The 25,415-nt window shown below is 46.8% G+C and overlaps 1 protein-coding gene across 29 annotated transcripts in view; it reads right to left on the reverse strand.

The window, feature by feature from the left end:
* Positions 1-25,415, reverse strand: part of RALGPS1 (Ral GEF with PH domain and SH3 binding motif 1) — a 296,025-nt gene that overhangs the window by 166,066 nt on the left and 104,544 nt on the right. For 28 of the 29 annotated variants that reach the window (XM_082470081.1, XM_082470080.1, XM_082470079.1 and 25 more), the window contains 3 exons: positions 24,902-24,985; positions 11,532-11,621; positions 8,776-8,868 (listed from right to left, as the gene is read on the reverse strand). In XM_082470081.1, the coding sequence (XP_082326207.1) occupies positions 8,776-8,868; positions 11,532-11,621; positions 24,902-24,985 (267 nt within the window). The remainder of the gene's footprint in view (positions 1-8,775; positions 8,869-11,531; positions 11,622-24,901; positions 24,986-25,415) is intronic. The other variant, XM_082470067.1, reaches the window with a different exon arrangement.

Below are 25,415 nucleotides of genomic sequence, written 5' to 3' on the forward strand. Positions count from 1 at the left end.
CTCTTCAATAAGTGGTACTGGGAAAACTGGACAGCTACATGTAAAAGAATGAAATTAGAACATTCTCTAACACCATATACAAAAATAAACTCAAAATGGATTAAAGACCTAAATATAAGACTGGATACTATAAAACTCCTAGAGGAAAACATAGGAAGAACACTCTTTGACATAAATCATCACAATATTTTTTTAGATCCGTCTCCTAGAGTAATGGAAATAAAAACAAAAATAAACAAATGGGACCAAATTAAACTTAAAGCTTTTGCACAGCAAAGGAAACCATAAATGAAATAAAAAGGACTGGGAGAAAATATTTGCAAACAATGTGACTGACAAGGGATTAATTTCCAAAATATACAAACAGCTCATACAGCTTAATATCAAAAAACCAAACAACCCAATCAAAAAATGGGCAGAAGACCTAAATAGACATTTCTCCAAAGAAGACATACAGATGGCCAACAGGCACATGAAAAGATGCTCAATATCGCTAATTATTAGAGAAATGCAAACCAAAACTACAATGAGGTATCACCTCACACCAGTCAGAATGGCCATCATTAAAAAGTCTAAAAATAATAAATGCTGGAGAGGGTGTGGAGAAAAGGGAAACCTCCTACACTGTTGGTGGGAATGTAAATTGGTGCAGCCACTTTGGAGAACAGTATGGAGCCTCCTTAAAAAACTAAAAATAGAGTTGCCATATGATCCAGCAATCCTACTCCTGGGCATACACCAGGACAAAACTCTAATTTGAAAAGATACATGCACCCCCTCTGTTCATAGCAGCACTATTTACAATTGCCAAGACAGGGAAGCAACCTAAGTGTCCATCGACAGATGAATGGACAAAGACGATGTGGTACATATATACAATGGAATACTACTCAGCCATAAAAAGAATGAAATAATGCCAGTTGCAGCAACATGGATGGACCTAGAGATTATCACACTAAGTAAGTCAGACAGAGAAAGACAAATATCATACGATACCACCTCTATGTGGAATCTAAAAAATGACACAAATGAACTTATTTACAAAACAGAAACAGATTCACTGACATGGAAAACATGCTCATGGTTACCAAAGGGGATAGGGCGGTGGGGTGGGGGGGAAGAAAAAAAGAAAAAAAAAAAAAGTCTCATAGTGCAATTTCATGTTAACTTGTTCACTAATTATACAATAAAATTGCTGGAAGGACTTCCCTGGTGGCACAGTGGTTAAGAATCCGCCTGCCAATGCAGGGGACACAGGTTTGGGCCCTGGTCAGGGAAGATCCCACATGCCGCGGAGCAACTAAGCCTGTGCGCAACAACTACTGAGACTGCGTGTCACAACTACTGAAGCCCGTGAGCCTAGAACCCGTGCTCCAACAACAAGAAAAGCCACCGCAGTGAGAAGCCCGCGCACCGCAACGAAGAGTAGACCCCACTTGTCGCAACTAGAGAAAGCCCACGCACAGCAACGAAGACCCAACGCAGCCAAAAATTAATTAATTAATTAATTTTTAAAAAAATAATAAATTTTTAAAAAATAAATAAAATTGCTGGAATAATTTTTTTAAAAAGAAAAAAAAAAAACGGTTACATCAGAGCATCCTGTTCTGTAGGAGTGGTGAGTACAGACACACCCCCAGCCCAGCAAAGGGTGGGGGAGTGCTAAAAATTGTCCTTAATCAGGGAAGTGAAAACACCAGAGCTATGTCGTAGGGCAATCACTCCATGGGTGGTGTGAGGAAGGCAATAAGACCAGAAGCAAGGAAACCAGCTAGAAGATGATGATGTTATCAGGTCATAAATCAGAGGGCCTGGCTTACAGTGATGGCAGACTCTGCCAGCCCATTTGAAAACAGTCTAGAAAAGTTGAAAATAATAATATTAATAACAACAACAACAGCGGCAGCAGCCAATACTTATCTAGCCCTTACTATGTGCCAGGCGTAGTTCTAAACATTTTTTCATATATTTACTCATTTAATCCTTACCATAAGAGGCGGGTCCAAGGCCGAGCCCAGGAGTCCACACTCTTAATCTGCAAGGGACACTGCCCCTCATTTCTTGGCCTGTGGTCCCCATACCAATTCAGGTCGTGTGTACTGAGACCCAACAGCTACCTGAGGTACAGGCTGGGGTGACAGTTTCTCACAGGGACTTTTTCCCTTGGGGCTCCCCCAAGCTGAACAGAGATTTTCTGACGAGGGACACTTGCTGGCTCTCTGATTCCTGTGAGTAGCTGAATTCCAGCCCCCCAAGTGCAGGCATTAGAACCCCAGCCCCCCGCCAGCTGCAAAGGTCTCCACACAGCGCCTTCTCTGAACTCTGCTTGCTGTGCTGACTCTGAGAGCATTCTTTATTTCTAGCACATGGTGACTTCCCTTTCTTGGCTTCTGGTTCAGCTTTGCTTCTTGATTTTTAATTTGGTTTATCTGTGATTGTGTGTTTGAAGCAGGCAGTTGGGAGGGAGGGGCTTTCCCCCTCAGCACCCTGTCTACCATATTGCCTCAAAGTCCAAAATAAGTCTGCTCAGAGAGTCTCCTGGCACTCACGATCACTTCCTGGAAGCAAACTTTGATTTCAGACACGCCAAGGGTGAGCTGTCAAAGGAACACAGGAGCAGAGGGCTCCGTGAGCAGGCATAGGAACGTGGGCCCGGGGCTCCAGAGACAGCTGGGGCGAGAGCGAGGAGGCAGCCACCACCGGGGCACAGAGGACATGGATGAAGCTCTCCAAGCTGGGGAGAGGCCCCACAGGACAGGAATCGGACTGGGTAAGGCGAGAGCTGGGTCAGAGTCTCGCAGCACACTTACAGCCAGTGGGTAAGAGGGACAAAAGCAGTCAGGGAGGAGCCAGCTGTCAGAATGGCAGGAAGGGAATAAGCCAAGCAAAGAGAGAGTTTTCAAGAAGAGGGTGACAAAAGTTGTGGCAAAGTCAAGGAAGACGAGGGTGCAAACATCCGCAGAACTCATAATTCTGAGAAGCAGTGCAGGCAGGGCTGCCAAGGAATGACTGGGGGATGAGTAATCGGAGGCTGCAAATGTCATGTTTCCTCTCCCTTCCCTCCCCCACCTCGCCTCCCACCTGAGACAGGCAGCCCATGCCCGTCACCACTTTCTCAACGACATCAGAGGGGCCACTGGGGCCCACATCAGACACAGGGAAGGAGAGGCACTTCCCGCATGAAAGACTAAAATCCAAAATACGTGAACGCCACACATCTGCCTTCCTGGGATATTTGCTCAACGACCCTGTGCCCCCAGATGCCTGAAGTGAGAGCCCTGCTCCCAGGAGGGTTCCCCTTCCAGGCCACCACCCTGCAGATCAGGCCGCCTGACCCACCGGCTGTGATTTCCTCCCTGCCAAGTTCTTCAGTTTTCCCTTTGCTGCTACAGATGAGTCAAATTCTCTGGATGAATTCAGTAGGAAAGAGCAAATCATAATAGGAACGTGCACAGAGCAAGCAGAGTGTGTGTGTGTGCGTGTGTGTATATGTGTACACATGATGAATAGCATACAACTGTAATTAATGAGCGAATCACCCATACTCCAGGAATTCCATACCCCCAGGTCACTCCTGTATAAGTCAGGCTCCTCTTGGGACCACCCTGATCAGAGAAAAGTTTTCACCCTCTTGCCAGCTGCTCAGGCCCCAAACCTCGGGATCGTCCTCCAGTCACTTCCTTTCTTCATCTCCGACATCCTATCCGGCATAAATCCTGCCACCTCTGTCTTCAGAATGCCTCCCCTTTCAGCCTCCTTCTCTCCATGTCCACTGCCACCTCCCCGATGCTAGCCAGCATCACCTCACTCCTGGATTCTGCCCTAACCCTCTAACCCGGCCTCGTTTCCACTCTGGCCCCCCTGCAATCCCAATTTGCTATTCAAATAGTAGCAACACTAATTAAAAAAACAAAAAACAAAAGCAACTCTAAAGCAGATCATGTCTGTCTCCTGTTTAAAACCCTTCACTGCCCTCAGAAGAGAACCCAACTCCTCTCTGGGCTGAGCCCTTCCCAGACAGCCCCGCCGCCCGCCCACAGCACCCTCACAATCTCCCCCAGGCCTGCTGCGCTCCAGCCACACTGGCCTTGGAGTTTCTTCCACCGTGGGCTCTGCACTGGCTGTGCCCTCGTCTTGGCGCAGCTGGCTCCCTCTTGTCACTCAGGTCTCAGACAGGCCTTCCCTGCACACCCAGTCAGTCCCTATCGCATCCTCCTCTTTTGGTCTCCGGCATCACTTTTATTCCTATCTGACAGCCCTTGGTTCATGACTTCATGCATTCAACAAACATTTATTGACCACTTCTTGCACCAGCCAGACTAGGCACATGTTTATTCTCCCATAAAAACGTGTCTGTCTCCCCTGGATAACATAAAAGCCCATGAAGACAGGGGCCTTGACCATAGCCTCGGGGCGTGGCATGGAGCAGGCGAGGAGGTAGGTGTTCAATAAGTATCTGATTTGCAGAATGAATAAGAGCCACACAGTATGTGTGCTCAGGAAATCAGAATTGGCCGACAGGACTTCTTGCTTAGGTCTCATGGCTTTGAGGCAGCCAATATTCCAAAGCGGGCCCAGTGTTGGGATAAATCAGACCCTATCTGTGTTTTTCCAGGCCAGCAGAAGGTGACTCCCTCCCTGTTTGTGCATCTAGCCAGCATTTATTATGGGCCTACTATGTGCGAGGTCAGCCTCTGTCCTGTCCCAGCTCACCCAGCCGCTAGTACTCAGCAGCCAGCCATGGACAGGCCGACAGGCTGCCCTGCCTACCAGCTAATGACCAACTGGCCCTCACTGAAGGCCATCCATAGTGAAACCAAGTGGCAGGTCTCTTCCCACACCTGTGACCCCCTTCCATCCAGGTTTCCCAGATATCCAGGGTTTCAATGCAACCCCAGCGACTGCACTCAGGGAGCTGGTCATACACTGTCCCCAGGGGCCTGTGTGCCAGCCTCACTTCTCCAGCCCCACTTCCCAAGCAGTGTGTGTGCCTGCTTTTCCCTGCCCTGTGCCCAGCCTGATTCCAACATCAGGTTCCATCATAGACAAGTCATCCAGCAAATGGCCAAGAACATGGACTGTGTGTCCATCAAGGCAAAGCTACATCACATCGGCTCTGGCACTCATCAGCTCCGTGATCTGAGACAGGCCACTACAACTCCTGGAACCTCAGTTTCCTTCTCTGCAAAATGAAGACTATTAAAGTACTGACCTTTGGGGCTGCTACGGCTGGTGTGCCTGCTCCTCCCTGCTCTGCAGGGCCAGGAGATTTCACCAGTCCCAGATCAAGGGACAAGTGGGGGGAGGGGAAGCGGCAATTTTTTGGCAGCGTTTCAGTGGCTAATCTCATTACTGGGAAAAGAAGTAGCAAAAGAAGGACACAATTCAGCACAACAAACATATACAATTCAAATGACCAGTGTAAACTCAGTCGTTTGGGATATGGAGAAAAAATCAGACTGCACCAAGAATGAAGGTGATCAAAGGGGGAGGCAGACCTGTAAACAAAACTGCAGAGTAGATGCCCTGTGTGCTCTGTCACAATAGGTGTAGAGAGAGTGTCAGGAATATAGTGGCATCGTCGATTCTACTGGGCTGGGGGGATTTGGATGAAGGAGAAAGATGGCGAATTTGGCCCCCACCATTTCCCAAGTGCTCTGCACCAACCACTGTCCTTGGACTAACAGGACAGGTGGGTGAAAGGGGAGAGTCTGGTCTGAAACAGGCTGAATGGTGGGTTTACCCAGAACAAACAGCTCCCCACACACGACCTCGGAGACGTCATGCTGAATCCACACGGTGTGTATCACCTCCTCTCTCCCTGACACAGCCTTTGGCAGTTGCCATTCTTATCTCCTAGGATGCTGCATCTCCCCACCTTTTGCCTTGCTAAGTGGCCCTCTGTAACCAAGGAAATAGTCCTGGCTCTCAGCCCTTAGGAGGCAATGGGAGATTTCTCAGAAAAAGAACAGTTGTTGTTGCCCGGGGTCCCCCGTCCTTTGGTGACGCATAACCGCAGTTTCCTGTCCTCTCCGTGGCTCCCGCCAGCTAGATGCCAAAGTCAGCGGCCAGTCCCAGGGGACCCGAGGAGCAGCGGAAGCCATGGACTAACCAAGGAGTAAGTGGCCAAAAGGCAGCCTTCAAGGCCTGGCTGCAGCTCTCTGGCTCTCTGGCTGTGTGTCCCCTCCCTGGGGCCCTCCTCTGACTTCCCTTCCCCAGATCCAGGGACAAGCAGGGAGAGGGAAAACAGTTCTTTTCTGGCAACATTTCTGTGGCTAAGCTCATTACCAGAAATTAATGGCAAAAGAAGGGTGCACTTCAGAGGCCAGCAGCCAGGCCAGCAGCAGCCACAGCCAGAACAGAGGCTCAACGGCCTGGGGCAGCACCCAGAGTCTGCTGATCTCACCTTTAAAGTTCCTGTTGGAGCACTGTGTATAGAGGAGACAAAACAATAAACAGGCCTGCTCTCTTGTTTTGACTGACAAGGCATCATGGGAACTGTCCTTGTTGAGCTCCGTGGGGTGTGGTGGGTAAGCGTCGGGACTCCGGAGCCAGACTGCTCCAGTTTGATTCCCGCTCTGCCTCTTAGCTGGGGAACCCTGCATAAGTCATCCCACCTCTCTGTGCCTCCTCTTGACGGTGGGTAGCTGTCAAGAGGAAATGAGGGGACTTCCCGGGCGGCGCAGTGGTTCAGACTCTGCGCTCCCAATGCAGGGGGCCTGGATGTGATCCCTGCTCAGGGAACTAGATCCCACATGCATGCTGCAACTAAGAGTTCACGTGCCACAACTAAGGAGCTGGCGAGCTGCAACTAAGGAGCCCGCCCCCGCGACTAAGACCTGGCACAACCAAATAAATAAGTAAATAAATAAATAAATTTATTTTTGTTTTAAAAAAGAGGAAATGAGTTAACATAGGGAAAGCTTTTAGAGCAGCGCCTGGCAAATCTGTAAGGAAGAACAGCTGACCCACGTGGCCTGGAAGGGAGTTAGGTGAGGAAGCTCATGCTTTCAAACGGGTCCTGGGTGGATATTTCATTCCAGGCTCTCTGAGGAGCTGTGGGAGATTTATCTTCATTGCAGCAAAGACCCATCAATGGCAGTGATGATTTGGCCACCCTGGCACAGGACTCTGCCGAGCCACATGGAGCAGGCCTGGATGTTGTTCTGGCCCAATGCTGCCCCACCATCCTGGGCAAGGCACAGCATCCTGAGGAGAACGCTGGCCAAAGCTCCATGGATGGGCCCTGCCCATCCCTGAGTGGGTGGCATCTCTGTGCAGGCCCCTCATGCTGACTCCCTGCTGTCCTCACTGACTGTGCCACTTATGGGGTCACCGAGAGTCCCTGTGTTACTGACAGTAAGGTCTGTGTACCGTGAGATTCATCATTCCTTCTTCTGGGCCCACACAGAGCTCCCAGCAGTCCAAGAAACAATAGCAGCATCTAAATGATGGAAAATTCATTTGAAAAACAATCTCCAAGCAACTTTTGAAAAAAGCCTCATGGCTCAGATGGACTCAGGGAATCACAGGGCTGGCAGCAACCACAGAGACCAGTGGCTTCCAAACTTGCTTTGACCTCCAAAGCCACTGCTCAACTGAAGTTCACCCAGAAGCTCAGGACATAAAACTGATGCAAACAGAGCTGCTCTGGCGGAAACTGTGCTCTGGAGATCTGCTTGGTGCCCTCTGTCCTCTCCCCCAGCCCCTGCTGGCCCCAAGTCAGCTCCAAAGAACCCCTGGGCTCCACAAAGCACTAATGGAGAACCACAGATCCAGGCCAACCTCCCTAAGTAGATACGAGGAGACGAGTCCCACAGAATCACTCTGCACAGACGGTGCCTGAATGCAGACCCAGTCTTTTGACTCCAGGCTAAAACCTCTCACTCCACTTTGCTATGGCTTGATCTATGGAAAATTGCAATTTAAAGAAACAAGGCTCACTTCTGACAACCTACAACACAATCCCTAAGTATTTTAAAGGCCCCTGAACTAGCCAAGTCTGAAACAGAGCCCAGCCCTGCAGACTGGCAGAAAGAAGTTCGGAAGTGAGTTAGTTGCAGAAGCACAGCTGACAACTCCATACAGTTTCCTTCAGTTCTGTGGGACATAAACAGGTCTTGAAAGGCTTGGGCTGTGTGGCTGTGAGAGACCCCAGACCAGGCGGGCCAGGAGGTGAATGCTAATGAGCGATGGAAATAGCAATGACTTCCCCCGTCAGGCGCGGTGCCAAGCTAAGGAGGATAAAGAGGTTTGAGATATTTTTAAAGTATTTTTACAGCAGAAAAACTTTCCTACAGACTCAATTATATAACTATCAGACTCCACCTCTGAGCTGAAATTATCCATGGCCTTCAGGAAAAAAAAAATTATTTTTCCCTACATGAGGGTCACAGGTTCCTCCAAAGAAACTCGTAGCTGTACAGCCAGCAGCCCAGCGCAACTGCAAACCAGCAGCCCAGAAGGCTTCCCCCAGGGGCAGTTTGGAGCGGAGGGCAGACGTCATGCCACTGACCCCGCCATCATACATGATTTTGTCAGGTCCAGAAGGGTCCCCAGCCATGCCGGCTTCCTCATAGCTTCCCTGTCCCAAACCGGGGCTGAGGTCACTGAAGGAGAGAGAGTGGCCAGGGGACACTTCATTAACCCACAGTCATCCTCCGTCGTTGGCAAAGGGCAGACCGAGAAAGCCTTCTGGGGCTTAAGGAATGGAGAACTTCACCAAAGAAAAGGACAGCCCAAACCAAAGGAACAGACTTAGGAAGATTAACTTACAGCCCAGGTTTTTGTCAGCCTGAAGATGGGTGCACTTTGTAATGCTGACACCACAGACATGAGAGAATGAAGGTTGTTGAGTTCTAGAAGTTTCTGAAAAAAAAGATATGGAATAGATTATTTTGCTGCTATAAACAACAGAACAAAAACATGCTCAAGCGTTACCAAATATTGTCATATTTGTGAAATTCACTTACACTTAAAAATATCTCATGTAGAAAATACAGTTCTAGGAAGTTCACAGAAACCGTATGCTCTTTTTCTTTCAGATTGTCAAAAGGTGAGTCTGCATCTAAAACATTTGCAAAATTTCGTAAGCTGACTCGTCTGGCTGCTGGACAGAAACATGGCTCGGGATGAGGTTTGATAATGTCCTTTCTGTTCTTTTTTTAGATGAATCTGAACTGTCCCAGCAGGCCTTTGTAAACGGAAACCTCCGCTGTGCCAACAATATCAACATGGGTCTACTGCGATTACCTTCACAACCGGAAGCGGGAGGCTGAGGAAAGATGTTATCAATCTGCACGATCCCCTCAGCTGGGAGCACGGAGCTCCAGCTTCCCAGCCACTTGACCATGCTTCTCTGAACCAGACCCCAAATTAGTGAGAACATTTGTATTTAATTCCATCTCAGACAAGTTCCTTACCACGGAGGGCAACAGAAGGAGACACAGGTGAGGGTGAGCACAGAAAAATGTAACTGCTCTGCTCTTGGTTTTATGCTGAGGGAAACCTGCCAACAGGACCCGGGTCCCACTTCTCACTCTCAGGAGTCAGTGGAAGTTGTGTAGCCGGCAGGCTCCACGGAACCAAGAGGCCAGGTTCCAACCCCGGTTCCCACTACTGATGTGTCCTGTGGCAAGTTACCTAAGCCTTCTGAGCCTCGACATCTTCATATTTAAAATGAGGAAGGTAATCACAGCACCTCTGCTGCGTGGGACGGTGCCCGTAAACTGCTAGACCAGTGCCTGGCACCCGGGAGAGCGGGCAGTGCGGCGTGGGCTGCTGTTCTTTGTCAGGAAGACTTGTCCCCAACCCCACCCCACCTGCATGTTCCCACAGCAGCCTGTGCATTTCCTTAGCCCACTGGACTGTATTTGCTTGCACCTGCCCCTCTCTCACCCTGGACCGTGTGTTCCCTGAGAGCCGGGATGAAGCGGTATCTACCATCATATCCCTAGGACCTAGTACAGCACAGAGCAGGGCTTAGTAAAATGAACAAATCCACGAAAAGCCCTTATGCCTAGTCCTCATGGCTCTGTTCCTACCTGGAGATTTCTCCCTTACCACACAAGCTAATACTGCATTTCATACATCTCGTAATATTCCCTAATCGTTTGCTGTGTGCAATAATAGATTCTCTGAGTGAGCTGAATTTCATCCTTTGTATCTGAATGGTTATGCCTGTCACAGAATTTCTTTTAGAGGTGAAGGTTCTCTGGGAGATTATCTAATCCACCCCTTTCCCATTTTATAGATGGAAAACCAAGGCCCAGAGAAAGGAGGAGGCTCGAACGAGAACATACCCAGGGCACAGCGCCAGCATGACGGTCCACCATTGGAAGATGGCAGAGCTTAAGGAGGAATCGTTTTGGATCCCTTGGGTGGGGACTGGAAACTTCCAAACTGAAAGCACCAGGTGGGCTGGAACTTCCTCCCACTTTCTCTCGTGGCCCAGCATGAACTCACCGAGAGCAACAAGTATCATTAAGCCCAGCAACAGTTCCAGGCACTTCAGAATGCACAGGACGTAAAAGTGTCCACGCCCCTAACATACTTAGAGCTGGATGAACACAACCCTGCCATGAGGGGCAGCAGAGCAGCTCCCCTGAAGGCAGAGAGACATGCTCCGAATGACCGTGGGGCCTGGGCGTGGACACCCACCTCTCTAAGCCTCCCCTTCCTCCTCCGGAAATGGGATAATAATAATGTGAGCGTCAAATGCAATCATTTCTGTAAAGCAGCAGCTATGGCGCCTGGCCAGAGAGGGGCCGCAGTGAAGGTGAGCTGGCCTAGGACCTGGGTGGGAAGACAACGCGCGCACACAAAGCGGGCAGTGAACAGACAGGACGGTGCTCCGCTGAGTCAGGCGAGCCCCGTGGTCGGGAGCAGTGGGCTGGGGGGAGCTGGCAGGGTTGTGTAAGAGGTGAGAGTGGTCCAGGAAGGCCCGTGGGATCACAGCCTGGGCTGGCAGAGATGAGGGAAGAGGAGGGGAAAGTGGGGTAAAGACGTGAGCCTGGTGCCCAAGAACCGGCAAGGACCAACCCTACCAGGGCAGGCCCAGGGGGTGGGGTCGGGGCAGCAGGGCCCAGGCCTCAAGCGCAAGATGGGGTGGGGTGAGCTCTGCTGACCGCGAACAAACTGTGCAGGATGTGATGGTGTCACAACCTCCGATACTAACTAAAAGCCATCAACCCCCAGCGCTGGCTAAATCTGAATAGGAGGATGAATGGATCCCAGAGGTAGCCGCTGGGGCCTCGTGGAGAGTCTGTGAAAGGCCAGCTATAAAGAATGGTTGGCTGCCAAAACCACAGGGCGGAGGGCACCTGCCTGTGCGAGCACAGGGGCTGGGAGGCCGAGCAAGCAGCCAGGCTGGTCCCACAGCTGCCTCTGCCTGGGGAAGCTGGGTCAGAGCCCCATGTCTGAGCCCTGCCCAGCTCGTCCAGAGCAAATCAGCTCCCAAATTACCGAGGAAACACCTTTTTGCGACAAAAAGAAAGGAAAGGAAGGGGAAAAGTAATAATAAAACAGCTTACCTTGGCTATTTTCACAAAATGGCTCAGGATTTCTGCCCTTATTTTTAAAGTCTGTGCTGTTAGAATTTCTCGTACAACCCAAAAACTGACCTGTAGAGTCAAACACAGACAAACACACACACACACACACCAGAAAAGTTGTTAAATGCCGGACCAACCAAGTTACCCCGCCCACTACTTCTATGGGATTTCTAAGAGGTTGGGAGACTGAGAGAACAAACCCTAGGGTTGCAGGAGGTTGAGGGCTCCTTTATGACACCCAACCCTACAAGTGGGTCCCATGCCATCAGCACCAGCTCTCCAACACGCATAGTGGTGCTGTGAGAAATAAGTACTCCCATCATTAGCCAGGGGACTTATTGGGCCTCCATCGACATATGGGTCTCCCTGAAGGTGCTTCAGGAAATTTTGAGATGTATCAGACAGGATTCCTGCTCAGAAGGATCCCAGTTATGGGGAGACGGATGGATGGATGGACGGATGGACAAATGGCCAGACAAAGGGATATGCATGCTGGCAGTACCACCTATGAGATCCATATCCACAGCCAGACCCAAGGCAAGAAGGACTCACCTATATTCGTACAATTATAACAAATTTCATTTTCTAGGAGAGGTTTGCCCAATAATTTAAGTGATACAAAAACATCTCTCAAAGTTCTGTAAAGCAATGCAGGTAAAAGAGCATGTTTTTCTGGAGACAGCATATGCCAAAAGGATATACTGGTACTTTTGGTTCAGAATATCATTCACACTTGACCATCCTCGAGCCCCTGAGTCCTTTCGTGGGAACAAGAAAGTCATCCACCAGTGTCTAGTTGACTCACACGATGCCTCAATGAAACAGGAGGAGCTTCATGCTAAGAAACACTGGGCAGTGGTTTGCTTTCCTGTTTATGTTTCATGACTATAACAACAGCTCTATGTGAAACACGGATGCCCAAGAGTGCAATGACAACCGCAAAGAAAGGAAGAGAGATGGGCAGAGAATGGGGGAGACGTGGAATGAAAAGGAAGGCTAAGCATCTAAAACCTCTAAATTTTACAAAGACTAAAATAGTTAAGGATAGTCCAGAGTTATCAAAGCATGTTTACTGCTGCAACCAAATGTCTTCCCTTTACTGAAATACTGTCACTTTTCAATGAGAAAACAAGAAAAGATTAAATCACCAAGAATCAAAATTTGGCTTCTTATATTAAGCAGGAATATTATAGAAAAGTTTTCTCTGTGTAATTATCTGTGGTTGCCTCCAGGACATGCCTGGGTTTCCATAGAATCATTTTTTCCAAGGAATTGCCTAAAATTAAGTTCAGACTCAAATGTTACTAGCCAGTTATGGAAGAAAGATTTTCCATATAGCAAGATTTTTTCTAGGTGATATGCCCATAATCCTTATATTTTAATACATGCACACTTTTATGCCACATAAATCTCAAGTGTGATAGTTTATATGTATAATTTAATAGATTCTTATGTGTCAAAAAAAATCACACCTATTTAAAGCAAAATTACGGAATGTGGCAGAGTTGACTCAGGTGGTGTTCAGAGGCAACTCTGGATCAGTTCACTTCAGCAGACTTCCACGAAGCCCTTACTGTGTGCTCCAGGCACTGCGTGTCCAGACCTGTCAGTCCAGAAACCACTGTATTAAAAGGCAGCTGGTGATCATGGCCATCAAAGAAGTTCAAACCAAGTGAACTGGAGTATGGGGCAGGTAATGAGAAAAGAAGGTCTCGTAGAGGAGGTGGGCCCTGAAAGATGGGTAGACCCTCCACAGGTGAGGAGACGAGGGAGAGCTGAGCGGGCAGACAGGACTGGTGTTGCAGGCGCCCCGTGGGGTTGGGGCGGGAGGGAGACTGAACTTAGAAGGGAAGGGGGTCTGGAGAAACAAGGGGACACTATGCTGTGCAGGGAGAGTTCCAGAGGCTTCTGAGCACAGGAGTGACAGGATAGACCCTTTTGCAGGAGCAGGGACACCCATCAAGAAGCTGAGGCGATGGTCTAAGTGAGAGACGGGAGGCCTGAGCGAGGGCAGTGTTGAAGGAGATGGAGGGAAGGGGCAGAGGAGACAGACATTACAAAGGGAGAATCAGCATGGTTTTAAACTGTTTTAATTCCGTTTTTTAACTACAAAATTTAAGAGAAGCTTAATGCAGAAAACAAAGGGACAGAGATAAGCACAAGAGACAGAAGTCATTTGCAAGCTCGTTCTCACATACAGACCCCCGTGAGAAACACTGTGGTATGTGTCCTTCTTGGAACATATGTTTGTCATGTCTCAGAATATATATTTGTCTAGTCATAGAACATGTTTCTCTTTTTCAATTAAATTCGTATATATTAATCATACTATCACAAGAATTTTTATAAATATATAAGAATATCAACATATTCTTTAGCAGCTGCCAAGCATTTCATCTTAGGGATGTCTCATCATTAAGGAACCTCCTACTGTTGGGTAGCTTATTTCGAATTATTTTGTTGTGATAGACAATGCTGTGGTGAACATATTTATACATATATCTTTATACATTTTTAATTAAGGTCTGAGGATAAATTCCTGGAAGGTGGAGTGAATAAAAGTATGTGTACCTTTTTTCAAAAGTATATATTTAAAAACTTGGCCTCCAAAAGCTTTATTTGTTGATCCATAAAAATTGGAGCAGGCTAATACCAGTTATTACAGCTCTTTTTTTCTTTACTAACCTAGTGGACAAACTAATGTCTCACTGTTTCTATTTCGCATTTCTTTCATGACTCCTCAGTTAACATTTTTTTGCATGTTTTTTCAGTTTTTTGTTGCAAATATTTATAGGCCATTTGTATTATTTGCCTGTGAATTACGTGTTCAGGTCCTTCATCCACCTTTCTATTGGGACACCTGTCCCCTGACTCTTGATTAGTAAAAGGTTTTTATATTAAAGAGAATACATTACCCCTTTGTGAGTCATACAGTGTGCCAAGAGTGTGGAGAAACTGATACTCATACACTGTTTGCAGGGGTGTAAATTCACAGGACCATTTTGAAGAACCACTTGAATATATCTTTCAAGCTGTTAAAAGTTATATTCTCCCTGGAATATTTATCTTACAAAAATACAGAAAAGTAGAGTGATATACATACAAGGGTTCACTGAAGCACTGTTTATAAAGCAAAAGAATATGCCCATCAATAGGGAACTGGTTGCATAAATAATACTATCACCTCAAACTTTGGAAGGAAGTCGCTATGGAAGGAAGGAGACAGTTGTCCTCCACCTTCTTGAGGGCAAAATATCTACATAGATTATTTGGAATTCTTCTGCATAGGAGGTTTGTCTAGTCTCCCCCATTTATTTATTCCATCATTTGTTTACATCAGAATGGACTCATGGATATTTATTTTATACTTTGGGGTTTTGATCCAATACTATGTTATTTATTTCCTTACTCAAATTGTTCCAGCTTTGGCCACTGAGAGCTGGCTTCGACATGCCCCCAGCGTTGTTTGGTTGGTTTGTTCGAGCACTTCCTTACTTTCTGGAACTACAAGATGCTACAGCCTCATCCTGTACATTTCTTGTCCCAGTCCGAAACCAGCCATTTCTCCAAGGAGCCTTGGTTCCTTTTTTTAAAAATATTTTATTTATTTATTTACTTATTTATTTTGGCTGCGCTGGCTGGGTCTTAGTTGCAGCATGCGGGATCTTCGTTGCAGCATGCGGACTTCTTAGTTGTGGCATGCATGCGGAATCTAGTTCCCCGACCAGGCATCCAACCAGGGGTCGAACCCGGGCCCCCTGCATTGGGAGCACAGAGTCTTACCCACTGAACCAGCAGGGAAGTGCCCCCTAGTTCCTTTTATTAGATAATGGTATTAGAAACCAAGATCTGGGAGCTACGTGTGCTTGTGCTACTTAGGTATCACTGTTTCTAGGTCCTCTCAGATGCAGAGCAAGGAAATGTGTGTGTGTGTGTACCCTAACTCTTGTACATATACATACCTATAAATATTTCTATATGTAACCATCTGTATCTATATTAAGCTAATGTGACTTCCTGTTAATGTCTCCACCTCCAATCCATTACCACATGGATCATTCTAGCCTCCTCTTGCTTGTCTACAACTTCCCGCTCCAACAGGTGGGAGACACCTGGTTCCCACCATCTGCCACCTATTTCCTTAATTGTTCAATTCCAGTGTTCATGCATAATGGCTCCAGAATTGTTACCCATCCGCCCTTGGGAAACAACTTGATCAGAGTACAGTGCTTATATACAGTTCCTTTTGTCTTTAGTCTTTCAGGCTCCCTCATTTCCAAAGTTACTTAGGCCAGCACCTTTTCCCCTCACCCTTCTCAGGGAGGTTGTTTCATACATTTATAATCCAGTTAGGTTTGCTTGTTATGTTCTACAGTCCATCCTAGGACCCCTTAATCTCCACAATGATTAAAATTTGCATATTTAGCACTAAGAGGTTTACTCTTAGTGCTGTAAAGTTCTATGGGTTTTCACAAATGCACAGTGGCATGTATCCAACATTATAGTATCATACGGAATAGTTTCACCACCCTGAAAAATCCCCTGTTCTTCACCTACTCAAAGCTCTCCCCTTCTCACACCTCTGGCAGACACTCATCTGTTTACCATCTCTATCATTTTACCTTTCCAGAATTTTTTTCAGCATTTTCCGGAACGTCAAAAAAAAAGTGGGGGAGGTAATCACACTTATGTTGCCTTTTCAGACTGGCTTCTTTCACTTAGCAATATGTATTTAAGATTCATCCATGTCTTTATATGGTTTGATGGCTTATTCTTTTTTTTTTTCGGATGAATACTATTCCATTGTATGAATTTACCAGTTTGCCTATCCTTTCACCTATTGAAGGACATCCTAGTTACTTTCAGTATTTGACTATTATAAATAAAGCTGCTATAAATATTTGTGTGCTATTTGTGTATCTGTGAGTGTGTGTGAATATGTGTATGTGTGTAGATGTAAGATTTCAAATAAACTGGATAAATATGGAGGAGTTCAATTGCTGGATTGTACCATTTTTCATTCCCACCAGCAACAAATGAGAGTTTGTGTTGCTCCAATTACTTGCCAACAATTGGTATTGTCAGGTTTGGTGAGGTTTTTTGTTTGTTTGTTTTGGGGTTTTGTTTGTTTGTTTTTAGCCATTCTAATAGGTACGAAGTGTTTGCATTTCCCCGATGGCAAATAATGCTGAGCATCTTTTCACGTTTATTTGCCCTTGGTTACATCTTTTTGGTAAAGTACTTATTCAGATACTTGGCCTGTTTTTTTTTTTTTCTTGGCTGCGTTGGGTCTTTGTTGCTGTGCGCGGGCTTTCTCTAGTTGCGGCGAGCGGGGCTACTCTTCATTGCAGTGCGCGGGCTTCTCATTGGGGTGGCTTCTCTTGTTGCAGAGCACGGGCTCTAGGCGCGTGGGCTTCAGTAGTTGCAGCGTGTCGGCTCAGTAGTTGCGGCATTCGGGCTCAGTAGTTGCAGCGTGTCGGCTCAGTAGTTGCGGCGTTCGGGCTCAGTAGTTGTGGCTCACGGACTCTAGAGCGCAGGCTCAGTAGTTGTGGCGCATGGGCTTAGTTGCTCTGCAGCATGTGGGATCTTCCTGGACCAGGGATCAAGCCCATGTCCCCTGCATTGGCAGGTGGATTCTTAACCACTGCACCACCAGGGAAGTCCCTGGCCTGTTTTATAATTGGGTTGTTTTCTTTTTTTTTTTTTTTAAGATTTTTTTATTTTTTTGATGTGGACCATTTTTAAGGTCTTTATTGAATTTGTTACAATATTGCTTCTGTTTTATGTTTTGTTTTTTTTTGGCCACGAGGCATGTGGGGTCTTAGCTCCCAGACCAGGGATCAAATCTGTACCCCCTGCATTGGAAGGCGAAGTCATAACCACTGGACCACCAGGGAAGTCCCTAATTGGGTTGTTTTCTTATTGTTAAGTATTAAGAATATACTTTGGATTCAAGTCTTTTATTAGATATGTGTTTTGCAAATATTTTTCCAGTCTGTGCTCTGTCTTTTAATTCTCTTAAAAATGTCTTTTGCAGAATAGAAGATTTTAATTTTAATGAAGTCCAACTTACCAATTTTTTCTTTCATGGATTGTGCTTTGGTGTTATATCTAATAACTCATCACCAAAGGTCATGTAGGTTTTCTTCTATGTTTTCTTTTAAAACTTTTATAGTTTGTCTTTTACATTTAGGTCTATGATCAATTTTGAGTTAATTTTTATGAAAGGCCTAAACTCTTGTGTCTAGGCTCATTTTTTCACATACACAAAAACAGTTCCAATTGTTCCAGCACCATTTGTTGAAGAAATTACTCTTTCTCTACTGAATGCCCTCGTGCATTTGTCAAAGGTCAGTTGACTATATTTGTCTGGGTCTATTTCTGGGCTCTCTATTCTGCTTCATAATCCTAGACATCTATTCTTTTGCCAATACCAGGCTGTCTTGATTATTATAGCTTTACAATCAGTCTTGAAATCAGGTAGAGTGAGTCCTCCAACTTCGTTCTTTTTCAGTATTGTGCTGGTTATTCTACATCTTTAGCCTTTCCATATAAACTTTAGAATCAGTTTGTTGATATTTATAAAATAGCTTGCTGGGATTTCAATTAGGATTGAATTGAATCTATAGATCAAGCTGGGAAGAACTGACATCTTAATAATGAGTCTTCTAATACATGAAGATGGAATACCTCTCTATTTCAATCTACTTTGATTTCTTTCATCAGTGTTTTATAGTTTTCCACATATAGAACCTGTACATACTTTGTTAGATTTATACCTAAGTATTTCTTGAGTATGTGTGTGCTACTGTAAATGGTGTTTTTTTTTTTTTAATTTCCAAGTCCAATTCTTCATTGCTGGTATATAGGAAAGCTTTCATATATTGATCTTGTGCCCTGCAACCTTGCTATACTCCCTTATTAGTTCCAGGAGTTTTAAAAATAGATTTATTTGAGATTTTCTGTATAGAGCATCATGTCATCTGTGAATAAAGACAGTTTTATTTCTTCCTGAAGCAACACAAACTTTCACTCTTTGCTGGTGGGAATGCAAAATGGTACAGACACGATCCAGCAACTGTACTCCTAGATATTTACCCAGTTTATTTGAAGTCTTATGTCCACACCAAAAAAAAACAGCATGCATATGTTTATAGCAGTTTTATTCATAATCATCAAAAACTGTAAGTCCTTCAGAAGGTGAATGGATAGACTAGTAAATCCATACAATGAGCAGTATTCATAAAAAAGCCATCAAGCCATATAAGAGACAAGGATGAATCTTAAATGCATATGGCTAAGTGAAAAGACAGTCAGAAAAGGCTACATATATATGAGTCCCTTTTTTTTTTTTACATTCTGGAAAGGTAAAACTTTAGAGATAGCAAGCAGATCAGAATCTGGACCACTGCCTTCCTCTCCATAGCAAACCCTGCCTTATTCCTTGGGTAACATCAACATCACTGTGAATGACCGTGGTCACTTCAGCAACTGTTACCCACCTATCACTCCAGTCACCCCCTTCTCCATATTACCCAGGAATGCCCTGCATCAGAAACCTGAAGTTCCAGTCTTGGGCCACAACCTTTAACCTTCTAATCCTCACCTGCTCCTTGACCCCAGCCCCACTGCTGTGCCCATCCTTCCCTCTCACCATGCCTTGGAGTCCTTGGTGGCCCTTTTCCTCTTGAGCAGACGGATCCCCTATCATTTGTCACTTCAGCCCCTTCTTAGCCAGTACTTTTAGGTCCCTTGCCCCATGGTCCTTCAAAAAATCTGCTTTGCTCATAATGGATGGATCCAACCACTTGCCCTCCTGTGCCCCTCTCTTTAGGCTGCAAAGTGCAACTAGAGAGAACCATCTACCCTCATGCCCTGGGGCTACTTTAAAAGCCACAGTCTCCATTTCCATCAGCTCTGCCCACAAGTCTTTCTATATTTCCATAGTCAACCTTCTCTTTCCCCTGGAGTGGCTTTTTCAAGCTCCCCCCAAACCCCTCAAGCTTTCCTCCTGCTTCCCCGCCTTCACCTCCTATTGCACTGAGGAAAGAGGAGGCGTGAACCTCCTTGCACCACACCTACAAGCAGACCTGTGTCTGTATCTTTCCTTTCTGCAGACTCGCCTTTTACAATGAAGTGGTCCCAGGCCTCAGCCTCTCTCACCTTCGCTGGGACTTCACTTCATTATGTATTCCCTCTCTCTCCTCATCTTTAATTTTTCCCGGTCTACTGGCTCTTTCCATTCAAAATATGTACACCCCCAAGGCTCTTTCTGCTGAAAAGAAGAAAGGAATATTAACACCTCCCTGAACGTCTTCAACTGCTCCAGCCACCCCCTTCTTCTCATCTTTCTCCTTAAAGCCACTGTTCAAGCATCGCCTACACCTGCTCTCTCCATTTCCTCACATCTACCGCTCAAGCTGCTACAGCCCAGCTTCCATTTCACATCCCCACAAAACAGCTCCTGCTGAGCCTACCACCGCTGTGCTGCTAAACATAAAAGACTCTTCTTTTAGTCCTTTTAAATGACCCATTCTGTAGCATCCTGTTATCCTTGAGACACTGATTTCCAAGACACCAGCCTTTCTGGGTGTTCTTCTCGTGCCCAGGCTGCTCTTTCTCCGCCCCTTCTCCTCTGCCCTTCCCATAAGTCCTGAGGCTCTCCCGTGGGCCTCTGTTGCTCCCTGGGTAATCTCATCTACTCCTGTGGCTTCAAATGCAGGTGACTCCAATATCTGCATCTTCAAGCTGGATCTTTCCCCTGACTCCCAGACACAAATATCCAGTTACCTGCTGCATGGTTGAGCTCACACGTCCAAACCTCTCTCCTCTCTGTCATCTCCTCTCTCACAACTGCTCCTCCTCCTCTGTACTCACCATCTCAAAGAGTGGTGCTGCCAAGGACCAAAGCGGGGCCTCCTTTGCCTCCCTGTCATCTCCCTCCAAATCCAATCAATCACCCAGTGCTATCATTCAGTCTCTTAATATTCTCTCAAGCCCGGCCACTTTGCATCTCTGTCGTTCACCTAGATTAATGGGACAGACTCCAATCCAGTCTCCTGGCCTCCCTTTCTACCGCCCACACCTCTCCTCTGGTTTTCCCACCCTAGCACTGATTCCCCTGGACTGTAATCCCCTCCATCACGTCTGTCTCCCCCACCAGACTATGAGCTAATGATGGCAAGGGCTACATCCAGTTTACTGCTGACCCCCTGAACCTAGCACAGAGCCCGGTACCATGTTCAGTCAAGGTCTATTAAATAAATAAATGAATATAACCAGAAGTAATGAGCCTCAAATGAAAGAGGGTTTATACAATGAGGAAAGAATAATTGTTTGGAGGTAGCATTTGGAAGGGAAAATGCTAACACTGCCTCCCAGTCCTGTGATAAATGAGGTCTGGAAGAACAGGGGTTTCTACTGGAGTCATGTTCAGAAAAATGGGGAGACCCCTCAGTAAAGAAACTCACCAGCTATGTGGCTTTGAGCAAGTTACTTCACTTTCCAGAACCTCAGCTTCCTCATCCATAAAATGGGTTTAAAATATCAGCCTCAGTGGGTTTTTGAAAACAGAATTAGATGATGCAGGTTAAATGCTTAGCACAGTATCTAACTCAGTAAGTTGAGCCGAAGTGCTCAATAACTGTTCTTTAAACAGTCTCGATTAAAGCCAAGAGGGATCAGGAATGTTCAGTGACTAGGCTAATGATGCATGGATGGGGTATCAGCAGATTGATCAGGGGAGAAAGCTCAGAGCTGGATGGAAGAGTGCAAGAGGGAAGAGGGTCTGTGGGGGGTTCTGGCCATCACTCAGCCTTTTCCTGCCCGAGCACCAACTTTCCCTGAGGAACTGCCAGTCCTCCAATCTCAGTCCCTGCGGCCTTGGCCCCCTACCCTACCTCCACGGGAAGGCCTGTTTCTGAGACCTGGCCAGCCAGAGCCTCCTGTTTCCTGGTCAGGGTGATGAGATCACGAAGCGCAGGACGGGACCCAAGCCAGGGCCGTCAACCCCAGAGTCTCTATTCCAGGACATCAAATGGAGCTACTGAAAAAGAGGAAGGTCTTTTCTGCAGGGGTTGCCCTCACAATGAGCTGTTGGCAGCCATCTTGGAACCACAGAGGAGGAGGCCGCCTGAGGGGAGCCAGCACAGAGAAAACACCTCCCTGAACGTCTCCAGGGACCTCCAGGTGGAGAGAGCAGCACCATCCAAGGCCCCGAGCAATACGTGAAGTCTAGTCTCTCCCTGGACGTTGTTACAATAAGCCAGTAAGGTGAGTTTGAGCTGGGGCTTCAGTCATTAAGAACTACGTACATGTATATATATATATATATATATGAGTCCATGAGAAAAGTTAAAGCAGTCCTCCAGGGCAAAGCATTGGGAACCTGTGCCCGGTCCAATCTCTGCTAATACATAAGGGTCCTGAGACCCAGACTTGGACTTGCCTGAGGCCTCAGAACAGGTTAGCAGCAGAGCCTGGAATGGAACCAAGTTATCCGAATTCCCTCTCCATCTCTTCCTAATGCTTCATCTTCAGGACACAATCCCAACCCTACCGCCAGCACTTAGGCCCAAGGCTAACCTTCCTTTCAGCTTGTAGCTCCCACTATACTACCACCCTTTTTAAGGCTAATATTACTTGTTTACTATATGTCAAGTGCTGAGCTAAACCCTTTACATCCATGATTCTCATTTAATCTTCAAAAATCACTTGAAATGATTCTTCCTATTTTATAAATGAGGAAGGTCAGAGGCTGAAAGACAACCCAAGATCATACAGGCAACAAGTTGCAGAGCTAAGGTACAAACTCAGGTCTGTGTGATTCCATGCGACCACAGCTCCTCAGCCTGCAGTCCACAGACCTCTAAAGTGTTCATGTACAGACTTTGGGGGGCAGTGGGCAGGGCAGGCAGCAAACCCACTCAAATTAAATGCAAATGTATATATCTATGTATTTATCTGAGGGCAGGTTCATATGTGATATTGTCAGATTCTCAAAAGAGCCCGTGATCGGAAAAAGACTGAGAACTTCTGGCTTTATGGTGAACTCCCTGGGGCCAAGACACAAGCCTGGAACATAACAGACCCTTAGGGAACTTGGCCAAGCTCTTCCATCTCAGCCACTCTATAAACAAATCCCAAGGGACTCAGGCCCCATGGAGAAGCAGGCAAGTCCTCAGAGGCTGACCAGAACACTGGCTGCTGGATTTTTGGTTTGGCCACAGGGAGCCTCAGATTCCCTCGCAACCTCCTTCCAATCAGCTAATCTTCCCTTTCTTCCCGAAAAAATGTTTGGATGCCTACTACATACAGACACAGCGCTAACAGCTCTACCTATATCATTTCATTTAATTTTCGTAACAACTGTGCAAAGTGAGTACTATTATTATTCTCATTCACAGATAAAGAAACAGGCTCAGAAAGGTAAGTGACCTGTTTGCCTTTATCTGGAGTCTGATGAGCAGCTTTGTTGTCACACATGAAAGTCTGCCAGGAAGAGACGCTAATCAGTTCATCTCAGGGAAAGCAGCCCCAGCAGCTGATGGACTGACCGCTGGCCAGTTTTCAAACCAGAACTACCAGGGCTGTGTCCAGGAACTGCTGTCTAAGTGGCTCACAGGCCAGCAGGGAGACCATTTCTCAGAGCATTCTGTTTGGGAAAATGCAGCTTTACTTCTGGCTCATTTCACCCACTTGGTCTGAGCTGGACACAATACAATTGTTCGCAGAACAAGCTGCACTGCCCTTTGCCAAGCTGACCTGGCCTCCGCATGCAAAGCAGATTACATCAGAGCCGCCAGTGGCCCTCCTCCGGGAGCTCTGTAGCTGATCAGAGGTGGGACTGAGCTGGCTCCCAGTCAAATAGTTTTGCTAAGGAAACTATGAATCCCCTGATACTGTGTACACATCTGGTTTTTTTAAAAGACTAAGCTCAGTTGAAAAGGAAAAGATTTTGAAAATAAAGAAGAAAAAAAAAAAGGCTTCAGTATTTCTCTTTTCAAAACAAAGGGTGTATAGTCCCTACCACAGATGTGGCTAGGCCTTCCTTAGTTCCTGTTGTATCTCAGAAAACAACAATAATGTGAACTCTGGCCTTGATCATCAGAACACAAGCTGACGCCTCTCTGAGGCTCCCACTATGCTTGGAATGGTAACCACCCGGGGCTGGAGAAGCCTGGAGAGAGGTGAGTAATGGTAATGCGCAGGACCCGGCATTTCCGAGCGGGATGGCCCAGCTGGAGGGAAGGCCCAAAGGGAACCCAGGCCCAACACCCAGAGCCCCAGTCACGTACACTATGCAACCTCTAGGCCACTGTCCTCATCTGAAACCAGAAGAGCAAGAAGAAAGAGGAAAAGCTGTCAACAGCCCCATTTGGAGCTTTGGTTTATTCAAAGGGGTCTTGCAGGGTACTTTCTACTGAAGATCATGTTCTGGCAGGTCTGTCTGAGCAGTCAGAAGCCCACCCCACTTAGTTGGTCCAAGTCCCTGATATCATTCCTTTAGGTGGGGATGCAGAGCTTCCTACCTGGAGCAAAGGTTCTGACTGGACCAAGTCGGTTTGTAGCAGCATGCATGCGGCCAGTGACCAGGCCATCAGAAATTCAAAGAAATTCAATTCAAGAAGTGTTTCCTGAGTACCTCATTCATTCATTCTACATATATTTACTGAAGGTCTATTATATGCCTGACATTGGGCAAGGTGGTGGGGGACACAGTGATGAACAAGATAGACATGGTTCCTGCCCTCGTGGAGCCCACAGATGGCCAAGGAAGATGGAGACTAAAGAGTTACACAGAATGAGAACAGATGGGGAAAGGACCACATGGAGAAGTACAGGTGCACTGAGGGGACGTATGACGGGGAGACCTTATATAGGCTGAGATTCATGGGAGGCTCCTAGAGAGAGTGACATTCCCGCTGAGATCTGGTTGGGAGCTGAACAGGGAGGACAGCACAAATGGGGGCCTGATGAGACCAAGATATGATGCAGCAGGAAAGAGGTGGGAGGCCAGGATGGCCAAAGCCCACAGAGTGGGGGGACAGACAAGAGATGAGGCTGGAGGGGTGGACAGAAGCCAGACCCACGACGCAGGACCTTGTAGGGCACATTAAGGTGCCCGAACCTTAGCTTAAGTGGAATTGGAAGCCATCGAAATGATTTAAACACAGAAAAGATGTGTTCAATTCCACCCGCTGTGTGAAAAAGCACAGATGAAGGTGAGGGTTTAGGAAGAGGGGTTTGGACCTGGGGCCAGGTGCCTGAGACTGAAGCCTGGAGGGGCTCCCAGCCTATGGGGGACAACAGAGCGCTATCTGCACAGGCACATGCAACGGCGTTCTTACCTGGTTAAACCTCCGGGTAAAGGCCACGACGTTGGGAGCGAGACTATGTTTCTCCTTCTTACTCCATCCACAGCTGGCTAGTTCCTGGGAAGCACAGAGTCAATTTCAACAGTGATTCCAATGGGGATGCAAATACAGCAGGGCATCTAACTGGAATGTGGACACAGAGATGGGGAAGGACTGAAGCCTTGGCCATCTATGTCCTCCCAGGGTGGGAGAGATTCTCCTCCTCCTCTGGAGAAGAGGGCTGGGTCTATAGGTGGAGGTGTATCCTGGGACCCCCAGAGGTGAGGTGAGAAGCAGGATACTTTTCTCCATAACCCCGGCCACATCTCCCAGGACTTCTGTGCCAAATTATTCTCAACCCCACCACTGCCACTCTGCCAGCTCCCCGGGACCGGGACCAGAAGCCCTTTCTTAATGCAAATTGTCTGAGAGAGGGTATAATGTTATATTGAGCAGGAGTCATACCCCAGGGCTAACTTAAAATTAAAATCTGGCTGAAGATGCTCAG

The sequence above is a fragment of the Balaenoptera physalus genome, assembly GCF_965194825.1.
Source record: "Balaenoptera physalus genome assembly, chromosome: 7".
NCBI classification, from domain to species: Eukaryota; Metazoa; Chordata; class Mammalia; order Artiodactyla; family Balaenopteridae; genus Balaenoptera; species Balaenoptera physalus.